The sequence below is a fragment of the Lepisma saccharinum genome, chromosome 30 (genome assembly GCF_977018435.1).
Source record: "Lepisma saccharinum chromosome 30, izLepSacc3.1, whole genome shotgun sequence".
Lineage (NCBI taxonomy): Eukaryota > Metazoa > Arthropoda > Insecta > Zygentoma > Lepismatidae > Lepisma > Lepisma saccharinum.
Genome location: NC_139258.1, coordinates 36,702,764 through 36,718,958, shown reverse-complemented (window position 1 = coordinate 36,718,958; position 16,195 = coordinate 36,702,764). Strand labels below are relative to the sequence as shown.

The 16,195-nt window shown below is 39.9% G+C and overlaps 2 protein-coding genes across 5 annotated transcripts in view; one reads left to right on the top strand and one right to left on the bottom strand.

Annotated features, from left to right (window-relative positions):
• LOC145982024 (chitinase domain-containing protein 1) overlaps positions 1 to 2,610 on the bottom strand; it is a 41,179-nt gene extending 38,569 nt beyond the window's left edge. For both annotated transcript variants that reach the window (XM_083115587.1, XM_083115588.1), the window contains exon 1: positions 2,357 to 2,610. The gene's annotated coding sequence lies outside the window, so the exon portion shown is untranslated. The remainder of the gene's footprint in view (positions 1 to 2,356) is intronic.
• A 472-nt stretch (positions 2,611 to 3,082) lies between these two features.
• The window catches only part of Pif1 (Pif1 DNA helicase), a 47,906-nt gene continuing 34,793 nt past the window's right edge, over positions 3,083 to 16,195 (top strand). Inside the window, exons 1-3 of one of the 3 annotated variants that reach the window (XM_083115181.1) lie at positions 3,083 to 3,199; positions 6,996 to 7,553; positions 14,858 to 14,969. In XM_083115181.1, coding sequence (XP_082971307.1) covers positions 6,999 to 7,553; positions 14,858 to 14,969 — 667 coding nt within the window. In that variant the 5' untranslated portion in view covers positions 3,083 to 3,199; positions 6,996 to 6,998. The other 2 variants (XM_083115179.1, XM_083115180.1) reach the window with 2 other exon arrangements.

Genomic DNA, 16,195 nt, shown 5'->3' with positions numbered 1-16,195 from the left:
TGAAACCAATAGATTGAATTGCGCGCATGATATAATTGCCATACAATGTATGCGAGATTGGGGTGGATGTGAAGTTGAGCAATTTGTGTGCAGAGGAGGTCTATGGGTACGGAGTCGTAAGCTTTTTCAATATCAAGAAAAAGACCGAAACAGTAATCACGTGTCACCTGACTATTCTGTACGGCCACCGTTAGTGTTGTAATAGCGTCTTGGCTGCCCAATCCCAGTCTAAAGCCCATTTGAGTAGGGGGAAAGTATTTTCTTTTCTCTAAGTTTCAAGTAAGTCTGGAATGTAGCATTTTTTCAAATAATTTCGCTAGGACTGGTATAAGGACAACTGGTCTGTAAGATTTAGCGTCATTCTTGGGTTTGTTGGGTTTGGGAAGAGGAATGACGAGATGTTTTGTCCAGTCCACCGGGACCTGTTTGCCGCGGTATATATTGTTATATATGTTGGCTATGGTTTCCAGGCCAAAGTCAGGTAAATTACGAAGTATTTCATATGTAATGCCATCGTGGCCAGGAGCAGTATTTTTTACTGATTGAAGTAGGGATCTGAGTTCCGAAATTGTTACTGCGGGAAATTCTGGTGTGAAGTTAGCATCGGTGGGTGTGCGAGAAATGGGTCGCGAGGGCACGAAAGGTGGTGTAATTATGTCCATGAATTCCGCTTCCCACTCTCGTGTGAGATTGTGTTGTTTTACTATGTGAGGTTTGCGAAAGTTGTTAAATTTTCGCCAAATTGTTCCAATGTTTTCACGGCGATCGAGTGATTGACAGAAACGTTTCCACGCTTCCCGTTTCGCTTTCAAATATGTTTTTTGTGCTTGTGCTTGTAATCGTTTGAGTTCGATCCACTTGGCTTGCGTTGGGGCCCGGCCGTAATTTTTCCACCGGATTTTTTTTCAAATTTTTGATTTGTGCACAAATGCTGTTCCACCAGCGAATATCGGGAAATGTTTCGCGTTTGCTGAATGATTGGCGCTGCCCACAGATATCTAGAGTGGTGGTTAGCGAAGTAATTAGTTGCGCATAAGTTATTTCGGGTTTGGAAAAATCATTGTCGTGGTGGTATTGCGACTCGGACGTTGGTGCGAATAAATCCCACTTGAATGTGGCTGACCGCCATCTTTTCACCGGGACTTTGGTACGTTGTTGTACTGGATGATGCGTGAGGCTCTGAGTGTTGAACAAAAAGATGGGGTTATGATCGCTGCCCCGAAGGTCAGGATCTTTATACCAGTAAAAGTGAGTAAATAATTCCGGGGAGGAGATGGTGAGGTCGATGCTGGATGGCCGATTGCCATTTCTCGGGTAGTGCGTGGGCGTGTTGTCATTATATACTATAAAATCTTGTTGTTGAATCCAGGTTCGAACTGTGGTCCCGAGGCGATCCTCATTGTCCCCTCCCCCCCATAAGGGTGAGTGGGCGTTAAAATCACCCATAAAGATGATGGGGCTCGGTAAGGCGTTCACAAGTTCTTGTAAATTGACTAGCGTGATACGTTGGGAATTGTGGTGCGATGGAACATATATGGAGACTATTGTTATGTGTAGGTGCCAGGCCCGGACGCGAACTGCTGAAATATCTACATGAAAGTCTTTAATTAACGTTAATCGAGGTGGTATTTGTACAGGTGCGTGATATATGCTTTCGTGCACAAAAAGTACGGTGCCGGTGTTTGTATTGGGGGAACCATACATAGTGTAGTTTCCAACCCGATAACTTTCTGAATGCGTTCCTTTGACTTCTTGAAGGCAAAGGATCTTTGGGCGATAGTCCGTTATGAGATCCATTAGTTCCAGTTTCCGCGCGGAAAAACTGTTTACATTCCATTGTAATATATTCATGTTGGCGATATAGCAAAATACCTAAAAAATCTGACGGGATAAATTTGGTTAACGGCTATTTTTGTTAGGAACACCTGGGTGGCAAAGGTTAGGTAATCAACCTGCTATTATTGTTAACAGATGGGTTGTGAGCTCTTGAATTCGCTGGATGAGAATCGTTTGTTCTCGTCTATTTGAAAAGCGTGAGCATTTATAACTAACAGATTAGCATGTGCAATCGAAACTTGGGCGTAAACCAGTCATTGATTGGATTTGATTTAGTTTATTTTACTTCGCGTTTTGTGCCTCTTGGCTAATTTGCGAAGATGGGGATGAGTGATGAAATGATGAGTGATGAATGGACATTCACAAACAACCAAGCCCGACCGGGATTCGAACCCGGGACCCTTGCCGTCGCAGCGCGATGTGCTAACCACTCGGCCACAGGGTCGGGCGTAAACCAGTCATGATTTGTTCCCAACCGTTCTAAATATTCATATAAAAGGATATGGAATAGTTTACTAACCTTTCTGCTACCGTGTCACGATCATTAACAACGATGTCATTAAACGTGAAAAGGCTCTCTTATCTTTGGCAAGGAAGTGGGTCCCGTCCCTAGCTGCTACTTCATTGGCTTTCGCTTACTACAAATGTCTTTTACAAATCATCAATTTACACCGCAGCATTTAGTAATATTAAAATCATTGTTTACCACGTCACCAAGATCGTGTAAACAATCTCGGCTGAGGTTGACACTTGACATCCAAGAAAGATAACAGCAAATGTAACAATACGCAAATTGTATATCCGTATGTTCATTAATTTCTCTTCTCCGCAATGTGATGATATTGAATTGGTAAAAAAAAAATATCAATACGAGGAGCATAACATCTACCTCCTATTAATGGAAATGCATTCCTTACAACAATACAGGAAACAGAATTTAAAAAATAAAGAATGAAAGTAGTGATGGACAATTTGCATACTTCTACAGACAGTGAATTTGCCTTGGGTCTGCCTGCCTTGTCGCACGGGTCACATTTATTGCAAAACACTTGAGCAACCTTGTGTTCTGACGTCACGGGAGTAAGCTTTTTAATTTTAGGCTAGATGCCTACGTTGTCAGGTTAGGCTAGCTAGGTTTAGTTCTCTTAGGCTAAATAATAATTTTTCATTGTATTTATGATAATGGAACCTAACCTAACAGGCCTAACCTAACCTCCTAAGTATTTATTGTCTGACGTCAGCACGAAATGTTGCTCAAGTGTTGTTCAATATGGGATACCCCTTGTCGCACAACATTCAAATACGATCTTCGGATATGGCTGAGCGCTATGAAGAAGAAGAAGTAGATTGCATATAACCTGTGGTACATGTACTATTCTGTGCTATTGTGTGTGCTTGTGTTTTAAAATTTAAAATCAGTTTAGTGGTTTAGTGTAATTTGCTCATTTTCTTTTAATCCTTCTACCGCACAATGATGAAAATAGCTGAGACAAATAACACGAAATTGAATTTGTGCGATTAAGTTATATTGTTGTACAAAAATTGACCAAACTATTAGGTGAGTCTTTATGTGAACCGGTGTCGGACACAGATAGATTACAGTTTTCTGCGGACTATAATAAGTTCCTTGTATGAGTTTTGGTTTTAAGACCTCTTTTTGCACAGGAAGGCTAATCGGGACTGTGCCTACAGTTTAAAGTGGGATCGGTAAATGTCTGTTATATCGGAGACACATTTCTAACGCATATTTTCAGTTTCAAATGGTTCGTACTTACCAATTGTGTATTGCGGAACCTATTTCAAGGTGCCATTATGCTTTTTACACGAAAATAACTTCCATTTTTCACATTACGAGTAATTCTTTTGGGTCCTTTCTTTCGTTGCGGAACATAGAATATTTCGCGCACAGCTGTGGATCATCACGCGTCGTGCTTGTGTTTTGTCGATTTGGAGTGGGCATGCAGTTTTGCAACCTTAATAACCGAAAAATACGTACTTTCGTGTTCATTATGTCATCATAAACCATTGACGGATAGCTCCAAAAACCATTCACGTTAACTCCACGAACCATTTCTGGCAAGGTTAGGTTAGGTAAGCATAGTTAAAAAAATAAAATTAAAAAATTCTGGTAAAAAAAGGCACGTTTGGAAACAACACTTCCTCTCGCGAGACCACGTGACTTTTGACACTCACGCCATCTGCAGGTTCATAATGGAAACAACGGCATAATGTTGTCGCTTCGCACAAAAGGCTACTTTATTACATCAAAAGTGCTTATTTTCTGTTGTGCAGCATTCCATAGTGACAAATTACCTCCACGAGGTTTGATAAATGCAACAGAAACTCTTTTCCGTAAGTAGTTTCTCCTGTAAATTTGAAGAAAAGTGTCTCCGATATTACAGACATTTACCGTGGGATCCAAAAAGTAAAAGTGCTCCCCTGTGCTTAGCACCACGCCATGAAGGCGTATAGGGGGTGTGGGGGTAACGCCCCACACTTTCTTGATCCGGTCGTGAGTGGGGGTGAGGTGATCAGCATCACGCCCCTGACTGCCTTTACCCCCCAGGGTTTCCCCTAGGTACCCATGTTATTCGACGCTGGGTGGGCGCCGGGACCGCTTCCAACGTTAGAAAAGTTCCCGGATTTGAACCGGCTTGGGATCGAACCCGAGACCTTTAGCATGGTAGTCAGACGCGTTACCGACTGAGCCACCGCGGCCTGCTCGTGGGATCCAAAGCACTGCCTAAACCGGGTATCGAATTCAAGATCCCTTGATGACAAGGCGATGACGTTACCACTACAACGTCGGGAAGGCTCCACTCTGCTGACTATAGTTCACTAGAGACAAAAATAGGCTTAATTGAAGATGACGGGACTGTTCCCCGATTTATTTGAAATTTTGTATACTTTCTAAGTGAGTCCTCTTGAACACGAATCTGACATTACAATTTCCCGGTCACATCTGTAACTTGAAAATTTCACGTAAGTTAAGTTAGGTTAGGCAAACATACTTCAAATGACACTAAGCTAGTGTTGCCACACTTAAAAAGTCAATTTTCCTCCACACTCCAGCAATCCTTCCTCTTCAAGTGACAGACACACTGTAGTCAGCGCAACTCGGTGGCTACATTCCACAAAACATGGCTTCCTCACTTCTTTCCGGAGAAATATTGCCATTATGAAAAAGCAATATATTACACCTTACACACGTAATATCCAAATTTCAAACCATGACCGGGACATCAGTACCTCTGATACTTCATCCGGAAAACTTATTTGGTTAGCACATTCTCTAGTAAATAAATCGGAGAACACTCCCATCACCTTCAATGTAAAATAACCTTGTCGATTACCTTTATGATTCTCCATACACTAACATGGGAACCATGTTTTCTGATATGAAGATGTCTTCCTTTCCGCACAATGGTCTTGCTACCTTGTGTTGTGTCATAACACAACATTGCTCAAGTGTTGTGCAATAAGTGAGTCTCGTTGCCTGGAGCGTTGATTTGCATGTGAGAAAATTGCATCTTGCATAAAGGTGGAAAACATTTCTAACATCCCTGTAACAGGGACTCTATAGATAAAGCAGGGGAGCCGGAGCGGAGGCATATCTGCGTTAGGGGTTGGGGCCGGTAGGTCAATTACCCCAGGGGCGGAGCCCAGAATTGGTGGGAAATTTGGACTCAAAAATTTGGTAACATTATCGTATGAGGGAAACGGATTCCTTCAAATTTACAGGAGAAAGTACTTATGAAAATCATTTTCTTTAGCGTTGTGGAAGTTCCTGAATGTAGATTTGATCCATTTTAATGTGAATGCGTGTTGTTTTCTGCAAAAATATCTGTCCGACACGCTGTTTCTGCTCCCGCCATTTGCTTCTACATGAGAGTGCAATGTTCCGTGTGTTAAGATGATGCAACCCCATAGCCAGTGTTTCAGCCTCACCGTGTTTTCATTAGAACATGACGTGACGAGTATTTTGATTTTTTTTTAAACTATGCTTGCCTAAGCTAACCTTACAGCAAATGTTTTTTGGGGCTAAAGTCAATGGTTTGTGGGGCTAATGTCAATGGTTTGTGACGTATTAGCATAATTTCAAATCCGGGCACGAAAGTAGATATTTTCCGGTGAACGAGGTTGCAACACTGCATAAATCGACAAAACACTCTCAGAACGCCCCCTAAATCAGTACGCTATCACGGCCATAATGTGTTACAGATTCGAAACAACAAGTAACAGTAAGTACTCGTAAATGTAAGAAATAGACATTGATATGCATTATTTCGCTTTAGGAAATGTTCCACATTCGAAAATAACACATTAGCAATGTAAAGAAGTCTGAAATATATTAATCGTAGGTGTTTCCCTCATACGATAATAGTACCAAAAACTTCAAACAAAAATATTTTTTTACTTTAAATTTCCCACCGATTCCGGGACGAAAAACGTGAATACACCTTAAAGAATGTTCCGCGAAGCAGATAGTACAAATGTCAAAAATTGACAAAAGGAAGAAGTTATAGGTGTCCGGGGAATATCAGATTTTTACCGTATATTAAATCTCAAACTTCCTATTGAGAACTGCACATAGTGGTTCGGATCCCATTTTAAACTGTAGGTCCAAACCCGATTAGCCTTTCTGTGCATAAAGTGGAATAAAAACAAAAACTCACTCACTCCTCTGAAGATCTGAATTTGGGTTTGACTTAGAAAAGGTAACTGTATATTGAAATTTATTTTACAAAACAAGAGTAGAGGAGTATGCGAGAGAAAAAAAGGGATAACTTGTTACATGTTTTCTGCTTTTTTTTTGTAAAGAACTAATCGTTCATAAACAACATAATCTTCTTAAAAGCAGAATTTTATTCAGTTGTTGGACTGAAAATAGCCTAAGTGTTGATGCACCCAAAATTTCAAATTCAAATTCTTGATGAATGTGAGACAATCGTAAATTTCATTTTGATACCTGATAATCAATAAATAATGCCCATGTGTAGAAGTAATTAATGTGGTTAAGATATTTGTGTGCTTACTTTCTAGCTATTTGAGTTCTGCATGATAATTTGTAAGATATTTTGTCGAAGTTATCAATGAATATGTTTATAAATGCGAGCTTGTATATTATTTATTAACTTGTGAAAATTATTATCTTCCAGAAAATGGACAAGCAAGACCTTAGTGTAACTTGCTCAGTGAACTTGGAGTGGCTAAATGCACAGCATGCAGTTTCCCGTAAAGTCAATTTAAAAACCTGTGTGGTGCATTTGGTGCGGAATGAATTCAGAGACCTATTCCTTGAGATCAAGAATGCAAAATCGAAAACAAAATATCTATTAAAAGGAATAAGCATACACAAGAAGTTCATGAGTGAAGGCAAAGCAACTATTAACCTACAAGAAGAGAAATTACTGGTCATGATGTCTAATGCGCCACCCTCCAAACTTCTGGTGTTCCTGAACACCCTTGCTGTTAAGTTACATGGTCAGAGCAAGGAACCTCAGATTGCCCAAAGAGTAAGGTTACTATCAAAGAAACCACAGACTATAGAAGAAATCAGCCCAGTGACTGCCGTGGACATTAAGAAGTTAGCGGGTGCCAGTGGAAAATCAGCTCCGAGTAGTTCGCCATTAAGTGGAAGAGTTTTGAAGCCAAAAGATGTAAACGTAACTACACCAATAACCGCCAAAAAGCGAAAAGCAGGAGATGTTACTAAGGTGAGTTTTGTAATTGTAGTGCACTATGAACACAATTTTAGTACCTTTCTAAAAATTCAGAAAAACATTTTTCCATCACTCTAATCAGTATTTAATACCATGCACGAGCAATTCCACATGACATTACATTGCATATGTAATACAGTTGAACCTGAGTTATACGTGTCAAGGTGAAGAGAAATTAATACTTATAACTGAGAATTACAAATCAGATTTACATACCATGTCATATCATTATTGAAATACTGTAATTGTATCTATTTTGAGGAACAAGAGATAATACAGGTTATAAAGTGGTAAAATAACAAATCTAAAAGTTTGATTCTTAAGTTTTATATGGATTAGCATCCACATCCCTTATAAATTTTACTTTCTGGTCAAGCGTGTAACTTTTCCTCTTTCTATTCTCCATGGCCGACCAGTAGCAACTGATAACGTTCACTGAAGGAACCACTGTTCTGTCCGTTTTTATTATGAAACACTGCAAATGTCACCTATCGGCATCTCTTTAACGTGTGTACTTTCGTATCGCGATTTCTTTCAAAAGATAATGCATCTCAAGCTCTGAACAAATGCGGCAAATCTTTCTCCTCTGAATTCATGCCACGTGCCACCTCTCCTTGCCTTCTCTGTGACACTGCTGCACCACACACTCATCCTTCTCGAAACTCGAGACTGACCGCCACCATGCCCACTTATGTTATTTCGTATGTATGTTTTGGATAGATACATGTGCTTCTGTGACATTATTGTAGCTAGGTTATGTACAAATCTATTTTATGAAAATTAGAACGTATAACACCGAATTACATGTTAATGCATTATGTACAAATAAGGTTTAATTTACACGTTTTTAAATTATATTTTGCTCGGACCTAGAGTAATTTATGTATAAAATAGAATTACGCAGAATTGAGTTACGTATAAAGCAGTCTCAACTGTATATACTACAACTACGTACTAATATTGAAAAGGGTTCGTAAGTTTGTAAATGGTTACAGTGAAACCTCAATTTTACGTTTTTCAGGGGACCAAACTGAAAAAAACATATAATGTGAGAAAATATAAAAGCAAAGAAAATTTTATACCATTTTGCTATATTGGGTTAGGTGCAATGCGGATGTGTGAAATCTTCTAAATTTCACCTAAGTAACTTATCCAAAGCTTTTGAAAATTACAATGGAGATAATCCTAACAGAACACTTCCTTAATATGATGGAGCCAGAATTTTCAAATTCCTGGTGAATTAATGATACTTTTGTGAAACAAGCTTTTTTTCTTGGAATGACATCCCACCCCTAAACCCCTCTCCCATTCTCATTCTAGTGTAACAATTTTAGATTCTTGCATTCCTTTACAATCGAAAATACGTTACAATGCACTGCGAGCGTTCAGCCCAGCTGCATCTTCCTTACTTTCAGCCAGGGGCGGCCGCTCATAAGGACGATACGGACGCCGCACTGCCGTGTGCAACCGCAAGTGAACAAACATTACATTAACATTTACATGTTAGCTTTTACATTGTCTGAATTGCAAATATTCCATTGCTTATAGATTGTTGGTTAGTCGGTTCTGTATTCATTCTTCCGCGACAATTGCAAAGTTTGCACGCCACCGTGCGGGGGAATACGGAACTTCGAGAGAAATCTGGCGGGGCGCCGTCCTCCCAATTTACGAGACGTAGAGCATTCTCCGTCGCGGTCGCGAGGGGTAAATGGCGAGGAAACTGAGGGAATAACACGCGGGGGATCTCTGGCTGGGAGGACGGAGGGTTTGTCGTCCGAAACCCACCCCCTAGGCAAAACTGGCTCTCTCTTCGGAGAACGGTAAACAATGAAGAGTTGCCAGAAGCAATGAAGTTAACGTAAGAAAGAAAATTACCAACCGTTGAAAAAAATATTCTGTATTCCATAATCTTATTCATTTATGACAAGAGTAGAGCAATAAATAACGCAATAGAAAATGTCGCTAACTGAAAAAGTACAGACTCTTGCATGATTTTTGTTATTTATCGTCGCTTTTTTGCTACTTTTCGGTAATCACGACGATGAGGATGAGTGATGATGGTATAATGAAATTGATGGAGGGGCACTCACAAAGAACACACATACCCATGCCGGGATTCGAACCCAGGAGCCCTGGCTTTGTAATCCGGTTTGCTAGCCACGGAAGTCGGCTATAGATTCTTGTTACACGCAAAATTATCGTGTAGCTATATGCGTTGTATTTTTTCTGAATTTAGTTAAAAGTACATTTGGATTACAATGATGTGGAGTACATCATGTAGATTTAAATACATGTTTTGATTAGCACCTTTGAAAAAAATCCTGATAATGTGACAAAGTTCTCCAATTTCTTTTCAAGGCGGATGTTAAATAAATTAAAAACTCGTCATTTAAACTCACCAAGAGTCGCTACAGGAACCTGTAAACTACAAATTTCTTAAAATTTGGCAAAATTGTCTGGCAACCCCGAAGCAATAAAACGACTCTTCGTTTTCCATGGAAAAGTGAAGTGAAGCTTTTTCGGTAGTTGTGCATTTGTCGCGATGAACAGTGTGGAGAAATTGTTGGTGCGAAGTTTTTCTACCAGAAGTCAGAAGTCTGGATGAAAAAATAAACAAAAAATCTAGTCCGAATTTGAATCTAGAACAAGTGTCAAAGAAGGGAGGTCGTGAGTCCACTTGCAAATTTCGCGTTGAAGGGCAGAAGGATGAATTTCAGTTACAAGCATGTCTGAAGATTTCTGGTAAGTTTGAAGTTTTTACTTTAGAGCTTCTGGTAAAGCAGATATCACCTTTCCAGTGAGATATTTATTTTGGTGCCCTATTTCACATATCAATTAGTCATGTTGGACAGGAGACATTTTCTGTGTAACTTTTTACTAGAAATTTTCACGATCAAATTCACGTAAATATTCGTCATTGTGCTTATCAAGTTGTGTAAAAATTAATATCCCTTCTTCTGTTAAACGAACTAAATCTCTTAGAATTCTATTTCTTCTTCCATCTTCTTCGCATTACTGTTAAATAATTATTAATTTAAAACGTGTAAAACATAATATTCGGTAAACACGAACGTATCAATTTCTTATCACGTTGGCTGTTATACGAAATTCATCATTTAAACTCGCATTACTAGTAGAGCAAATTTTTGCCGGCCCCCGTGGCGGGGTGGTTAGCACATCGCGCTACGACGCCAGGGATCCCGTGTTCGAATCCCGGCCTGGGCATGGATTTTGTGAGTGTCCATTCATCAATTTCATCATATCACTCATCCCCATCTTCGCAAATTAGCCAAATGTGGCACAAGAGGCGAAGTAAAATAAAGCAAATCAATAGAGCAAATTTGTGAGCTATCGCCCCTCCACTTTGGATCACCACGAGCCGCCACTGCTTTCAGCTAATAATACTTAATTCAATACTATCCTCTTTCCTATGTTTTCCCTGGTTCAGGCTAAAAATTTCCATTCTGATCACTAAATTATTTGTAAATACATGTAAACAAATTACTAACTCTATCCACATGACTTACTTTTATAGGTTCTATTAATTTTATTGTCTCCTGCCCATCCACATGGGAGCTAGTTGCTTCTCTCGGATAGAGTTAGTAATTTGTTTACATGTATTTACTATAAAACTGCCTCTTATTTCCTAAACGTAAATTATTTGTGTTGTTGGATAAGGTGTTTTAATTCTCTTTGACAAGATTTCAAACCTGGGACTTTTCATTGTCTCCCCTCCACATGCAGGGATCACTGTAGTATATAGATTTAACCTGTATTCTGTATTTGGTCTCAGAAGAACACATGCTTGCTTAGTGCACAGTGACTATATATAATACCAGGTGTAGAAGTATGAAACCGGAATTTGTTTGCAAGAAGTAAACGGCTGGTGTTTGCAACTGAGAAACAATATTTTATTCAAAGTAAGCTCCATTGCTAGTTACACATTTCTCCCACCTTTCCGGCAGGTTATGAATGCCACGCCAAAAAAAAAAAATGTTCTTCTTTTGAAGCGAACCAGTCCGCGAGCCATGTTCGTACAACTTCATACGAATTGAAGCGCTGTTCTGCAAGAGCGTGTCCAAGCGAGGCAAATAGATGATAATCTGAAGGAGCCAAGTTGGGAGAATACGCCGCATGCCCTAGTATCTCCCATTTGAACGCCTCGATCGTTTCTCGGAACCGTTTTGCTGTGTGTGGTGAGGCGTTGTCATGGAGCAGGATGACCTTGTGTTGCCTTGATTCATATTCCGGCCGTTTGTCACGTAATGCTCGATGTAAATTGATCATTTGCTGTTGGTAGCGATCTGCATTAACTGTTTCACCGGGTTTTAGCAGCTCATAATAGATGACGCCCCGCTGATCCCACCAAACACAGAGCAGTGTCTTTTTTCCAAAGCGATTTGGTCTTGCAGTGGATGTCGATGGTTCGCCCGGATTCACCCACGATTTACGACGCTTAGGATTCTCCAAATATATGCATTTCTCATCGCCCGTCACTATGCGATGGAGAAACGACATACTTTTGTATCTGGCGAGCAGCATTTGACAAGTGGTCATGCGGGATCCTTGCTGTCTTTCATTCAGTTCATGCGGAATCCATTTGCCCGCTTTCTGCACCTTTCCCATAGCTTTCAACCGAAGAGAAACGGCTTTCTGCGTCACATTCAATTGTTCCGCGAGCTCCTGCTGCGTTTGGGTATCATCTTCATCCAATAAGGCTTGCAATTCGTTGTCTTCGAACTTTTTCGGAGGTTTCCAACGTTCCTCGTTTCGCAAGTCAAGATCGCCACTTTTGAATTTCTTGAACCACTCGAAACACTGTGTTTTCCCGAGAGCATGTTCGCCGTAAGATTCGACGAGCATTCGATGCGATTCTGCAGCGGTTTTCTTCAAATGATAACAGAACACCAATGCTTTTCCGCAAATCGTAGTTCGTAGGCACAAAACTTGACATGTTCCGGGTGTGCAACACCTTCCTCTGTCTGGCACTCGGGTTACTGTGTTCCGATATAACGTCCTCAGGAGTGGCGGGCAGCTGCTGGCGCTGCTTACGCGATCTTCCGTGCCCTCCACTGCCGGCTAGCACCATCTATCGGCCAATTCCGGTTTCATACTTCTACACCTGGTACTATTAAGTTTGGGATCAATTGTGGATGAAAACCCCCTGCAAGTTTTCTTGTCTGTGGTCATGCCATATTGTAGTCTCTAAATTAATTTCAATTTTTTAATGTACAGTATATACAGCGTGTTCTGTTCAAACCTCCCACATTTCAATTCATCATTGCTAAAAGGTTATGAAACATAATGGTGCTAGACGAGAGAAACTCAAAGAATTTTATTGCATGACCTCGAAGTTGACCGTTCTCTCACTATGCAGCGCCACAATCGCATAAAGCAGAATGGTGACTCGGCAGCAGCATGCACAATCTGTATTCTGGTATGCAGAGACCAATCAATCATTACAGTGCAAATAAATTACTGGAGAGAATATGTAGGTGAAGCACCTGATGATAAAACCATTAAGGTATGGTGTGCGAAGTTTTTGGCAACTGGAAGTGTTAATAAACAATCCGGAGGTTCTCGTCAACGTGTTTCGGAGGAGAAGGTGAAAGAAATTCGAGCTGGATTTCAGAGAAACCCATGTAAATCACTTCACCAAGCGTCCAAGCAGTTCCAAGTTCAAACTTCGCACACCATGCCTTAATGGTTTTCCCATCAGGTGCTTCACCTACATATTCTCTCCAGTAATTTATTTGCACTGTAATGATTGATTGGTCTCTGCATACCAGAATACAGATTGTGCGTGCTGCTGCCATTGTGCTTTGTGCGATTGTGGCGCTGCATAGTGAGGGAATGGTGAACTTCGAGGTCATGCAATAAAATTATTTGAGTTTCTCTCTCGTCTAGTACCACTTGCATTCCATTATGTTTCATAACCTTTTAACAATGATGAATTGAAATGAACAGAACACGCTGTATATTTAGTACACTTTACCACCGTATTCCTGATTGTCCAAAAATTCCATTTATCAGAAAGAGATATTAAATTCAGATAAAAAAGGTTAGTGTAATTAGAAAATTGAATTAGAGTTTCGGTTTTAAGTTCACTTTATGCACAGGAAGGCTAACTGATACTGGACCTAGAGTTTAAAGTGGGATCCGATCCACTTGCGCCTCCACCTGGATATCGAACTCAGGACCAATTGATTACAAGGTGACGACATTAGGAAAATTGAATTTTAGTAGAAGTAATAACAGCGATTAAGAAAACACAATGTGTTGTGTTATTTCATACCCACTTAAAATTCACACACTTTGTCAAAGGTTGTTTTAAGTTCACTTTATGGTGAGAGAGGGTATAGTTTAAAGAAGGATCTGATCCACTGTGCAGTGTGCATCTGCACCCACTGGGAATTCAACACAGTACCATTTGATTATAAGGCAACAGCATTAGCCACTACTCTATTGGGGAGGCTAATGCAGTTCTATATTTAACATTTATGAACTATGCACTTGTACGTGATGCTTGCAACGATGTTTAATTTCAGATTTGCCTGTTGTATGTAATGTATTTGTTAAAGGTATTACACACACATGGAATAGATGCTTACTTAGTTATGTTGTGTGTCATATGTAGCTGTGTTTCATGAACATATGTTTAAAAGTCAAATGAATACTGGATGAACATAAACCTTGAATAACCTGCAGATGAAAATACCATATGTCCTACTGGAATGTCTATATTTTGTAAACATATATACAATCACCTTTCTTTGATTTCTATTAGATTATAATGTTCATTATATGATGTACACATTTCCAATTCTTATTTCGATGTTTCATTAATGCCTCTTTTATTAGTTAGAACTTGCTAAATTTCAATTTTTTAAAAAGCTTAATCCTGAAGTATACTCTCCAATGCAGATGTTTTTGTGTGTCACATTTAAGATTTGTTGCTTGTGATTTATGACTGACAGTGTAATTATCCTAATTCAGCAATTTGCAAACACACGTTAATTATACATTTTTCTTTTTATTGAGCCCAATGCTAAAATTAACTATGTGACACAACAGCTCTTTGAGGGCCAGAACATGCCAAGTGGGGTTTTGGTGGGTGATTTTACTGATGTTTTCTGGCTTTCAAATCTGGTAATAATGTCCTGTTATCAAAGGAGACCATGTTCATTTCCCAGCCCAAACACAAACACACACTTCTTGTTCAAATATACACACAATACATACATGCATATTTTTTCCTCCATTTCAATCACAAACTAAACTTCTTCCATATATCACAGAAGCAGCCAAAGAAACGAAGTCTCATCTGGCCTCTAGATCCAGGGCAGCTTACAACTGAACAAAAGATTGTTCTTAATGCAGCACTTTCTGGACAGAATATATTTTTTACCGGTAAGCTACATCATAATATGTATTAGAATTGCTTTTTTATCAGGAAATATTGTCAATCAATCACCATAGAATTGCTGATTTATTCCTGTATTATTTATTATTAGGGTGTGCTGTACATTATGTTGGATTTTGCAAATCTTCTGTCATAGACAGTTTTTATTGTTCATGCAAACTGTATCGGTATATGTTTGGCTGTATTGTAAAGCACATACTCTCACGTTTCACACATAAAGATTTATAGCTAAGACTGAACTGATAACAATATACGAGGGTTATTCAGAGATCAACTTCCGATTAGCTCGTAAAATGCAATACATAACCGCAGCGACATGACGCATGCGCAGTAGCCAGCAGTAATGTGTAATCACACTCCAAACACAACCACAGACCATTTGCTTCAACAGTGCACGAGTAGGAACTGTTGAACATGGACGCTCGTATTACTATTCCCGCCAGTTGTGAGGTGCATGGTGGGATTCGATTCCTTCAAGCTGAAGTAGTAAATGCAGCCGAAATTAGTCGCCGATTGTGTCCTGGAAATTTGAGGAAAGTCCTTGCAGAGTTGTGAAATTGTGAAACTGCATTTTGCTTGCACAATTTCTCAATTTGTCGGACGAGTTCATCAATCACAATTAAGGCTGCACGCCCAGCCGTAAATTTTCTGCCGCTCACAGCGCTATCACTCATAACGCCATTGCCAAAAACAGGACACAATTAACGATGAAATTCGGCTGCAGTGGTGGCTCCTGCTTGAAGGAATGGAATCACACCACGAACCTCAGAACAGGCGGAAGCAGTAATGCGAGCATCCATGTTCATCAGTTTCTACTCAGGCACTGTTGAAGCAAATGGACTGCGGTTGTGTGTGGAGTGTGATTACACATTACTGCTGGCTACTGAGCATGGCCATGTTGCTGCAGTTATACACAGTGCGGCAATTTGAAATCGAGACTGGTGCTGTAAAAAATAAACAAGTCTTCATAGAAAGTTACTTACCTTGGATCATTCAAAGTAGGACCCTCCTGCATCCACACATTGTAGCGCAATGCCTACCAGTGCATAGAAGGATTGCTGGAATTTGTTTTGTGTACAACAATCCATGTTGTAGCCTTCTTGATTGTTGATACATCATAAAAGTACGAACCTTTCAGTGCGGATTTTGGTTTAGGAAATAAAAAATAATTACACAGAGCCAGATCCGGTGAGTAGGCATGGTGTGACAACAC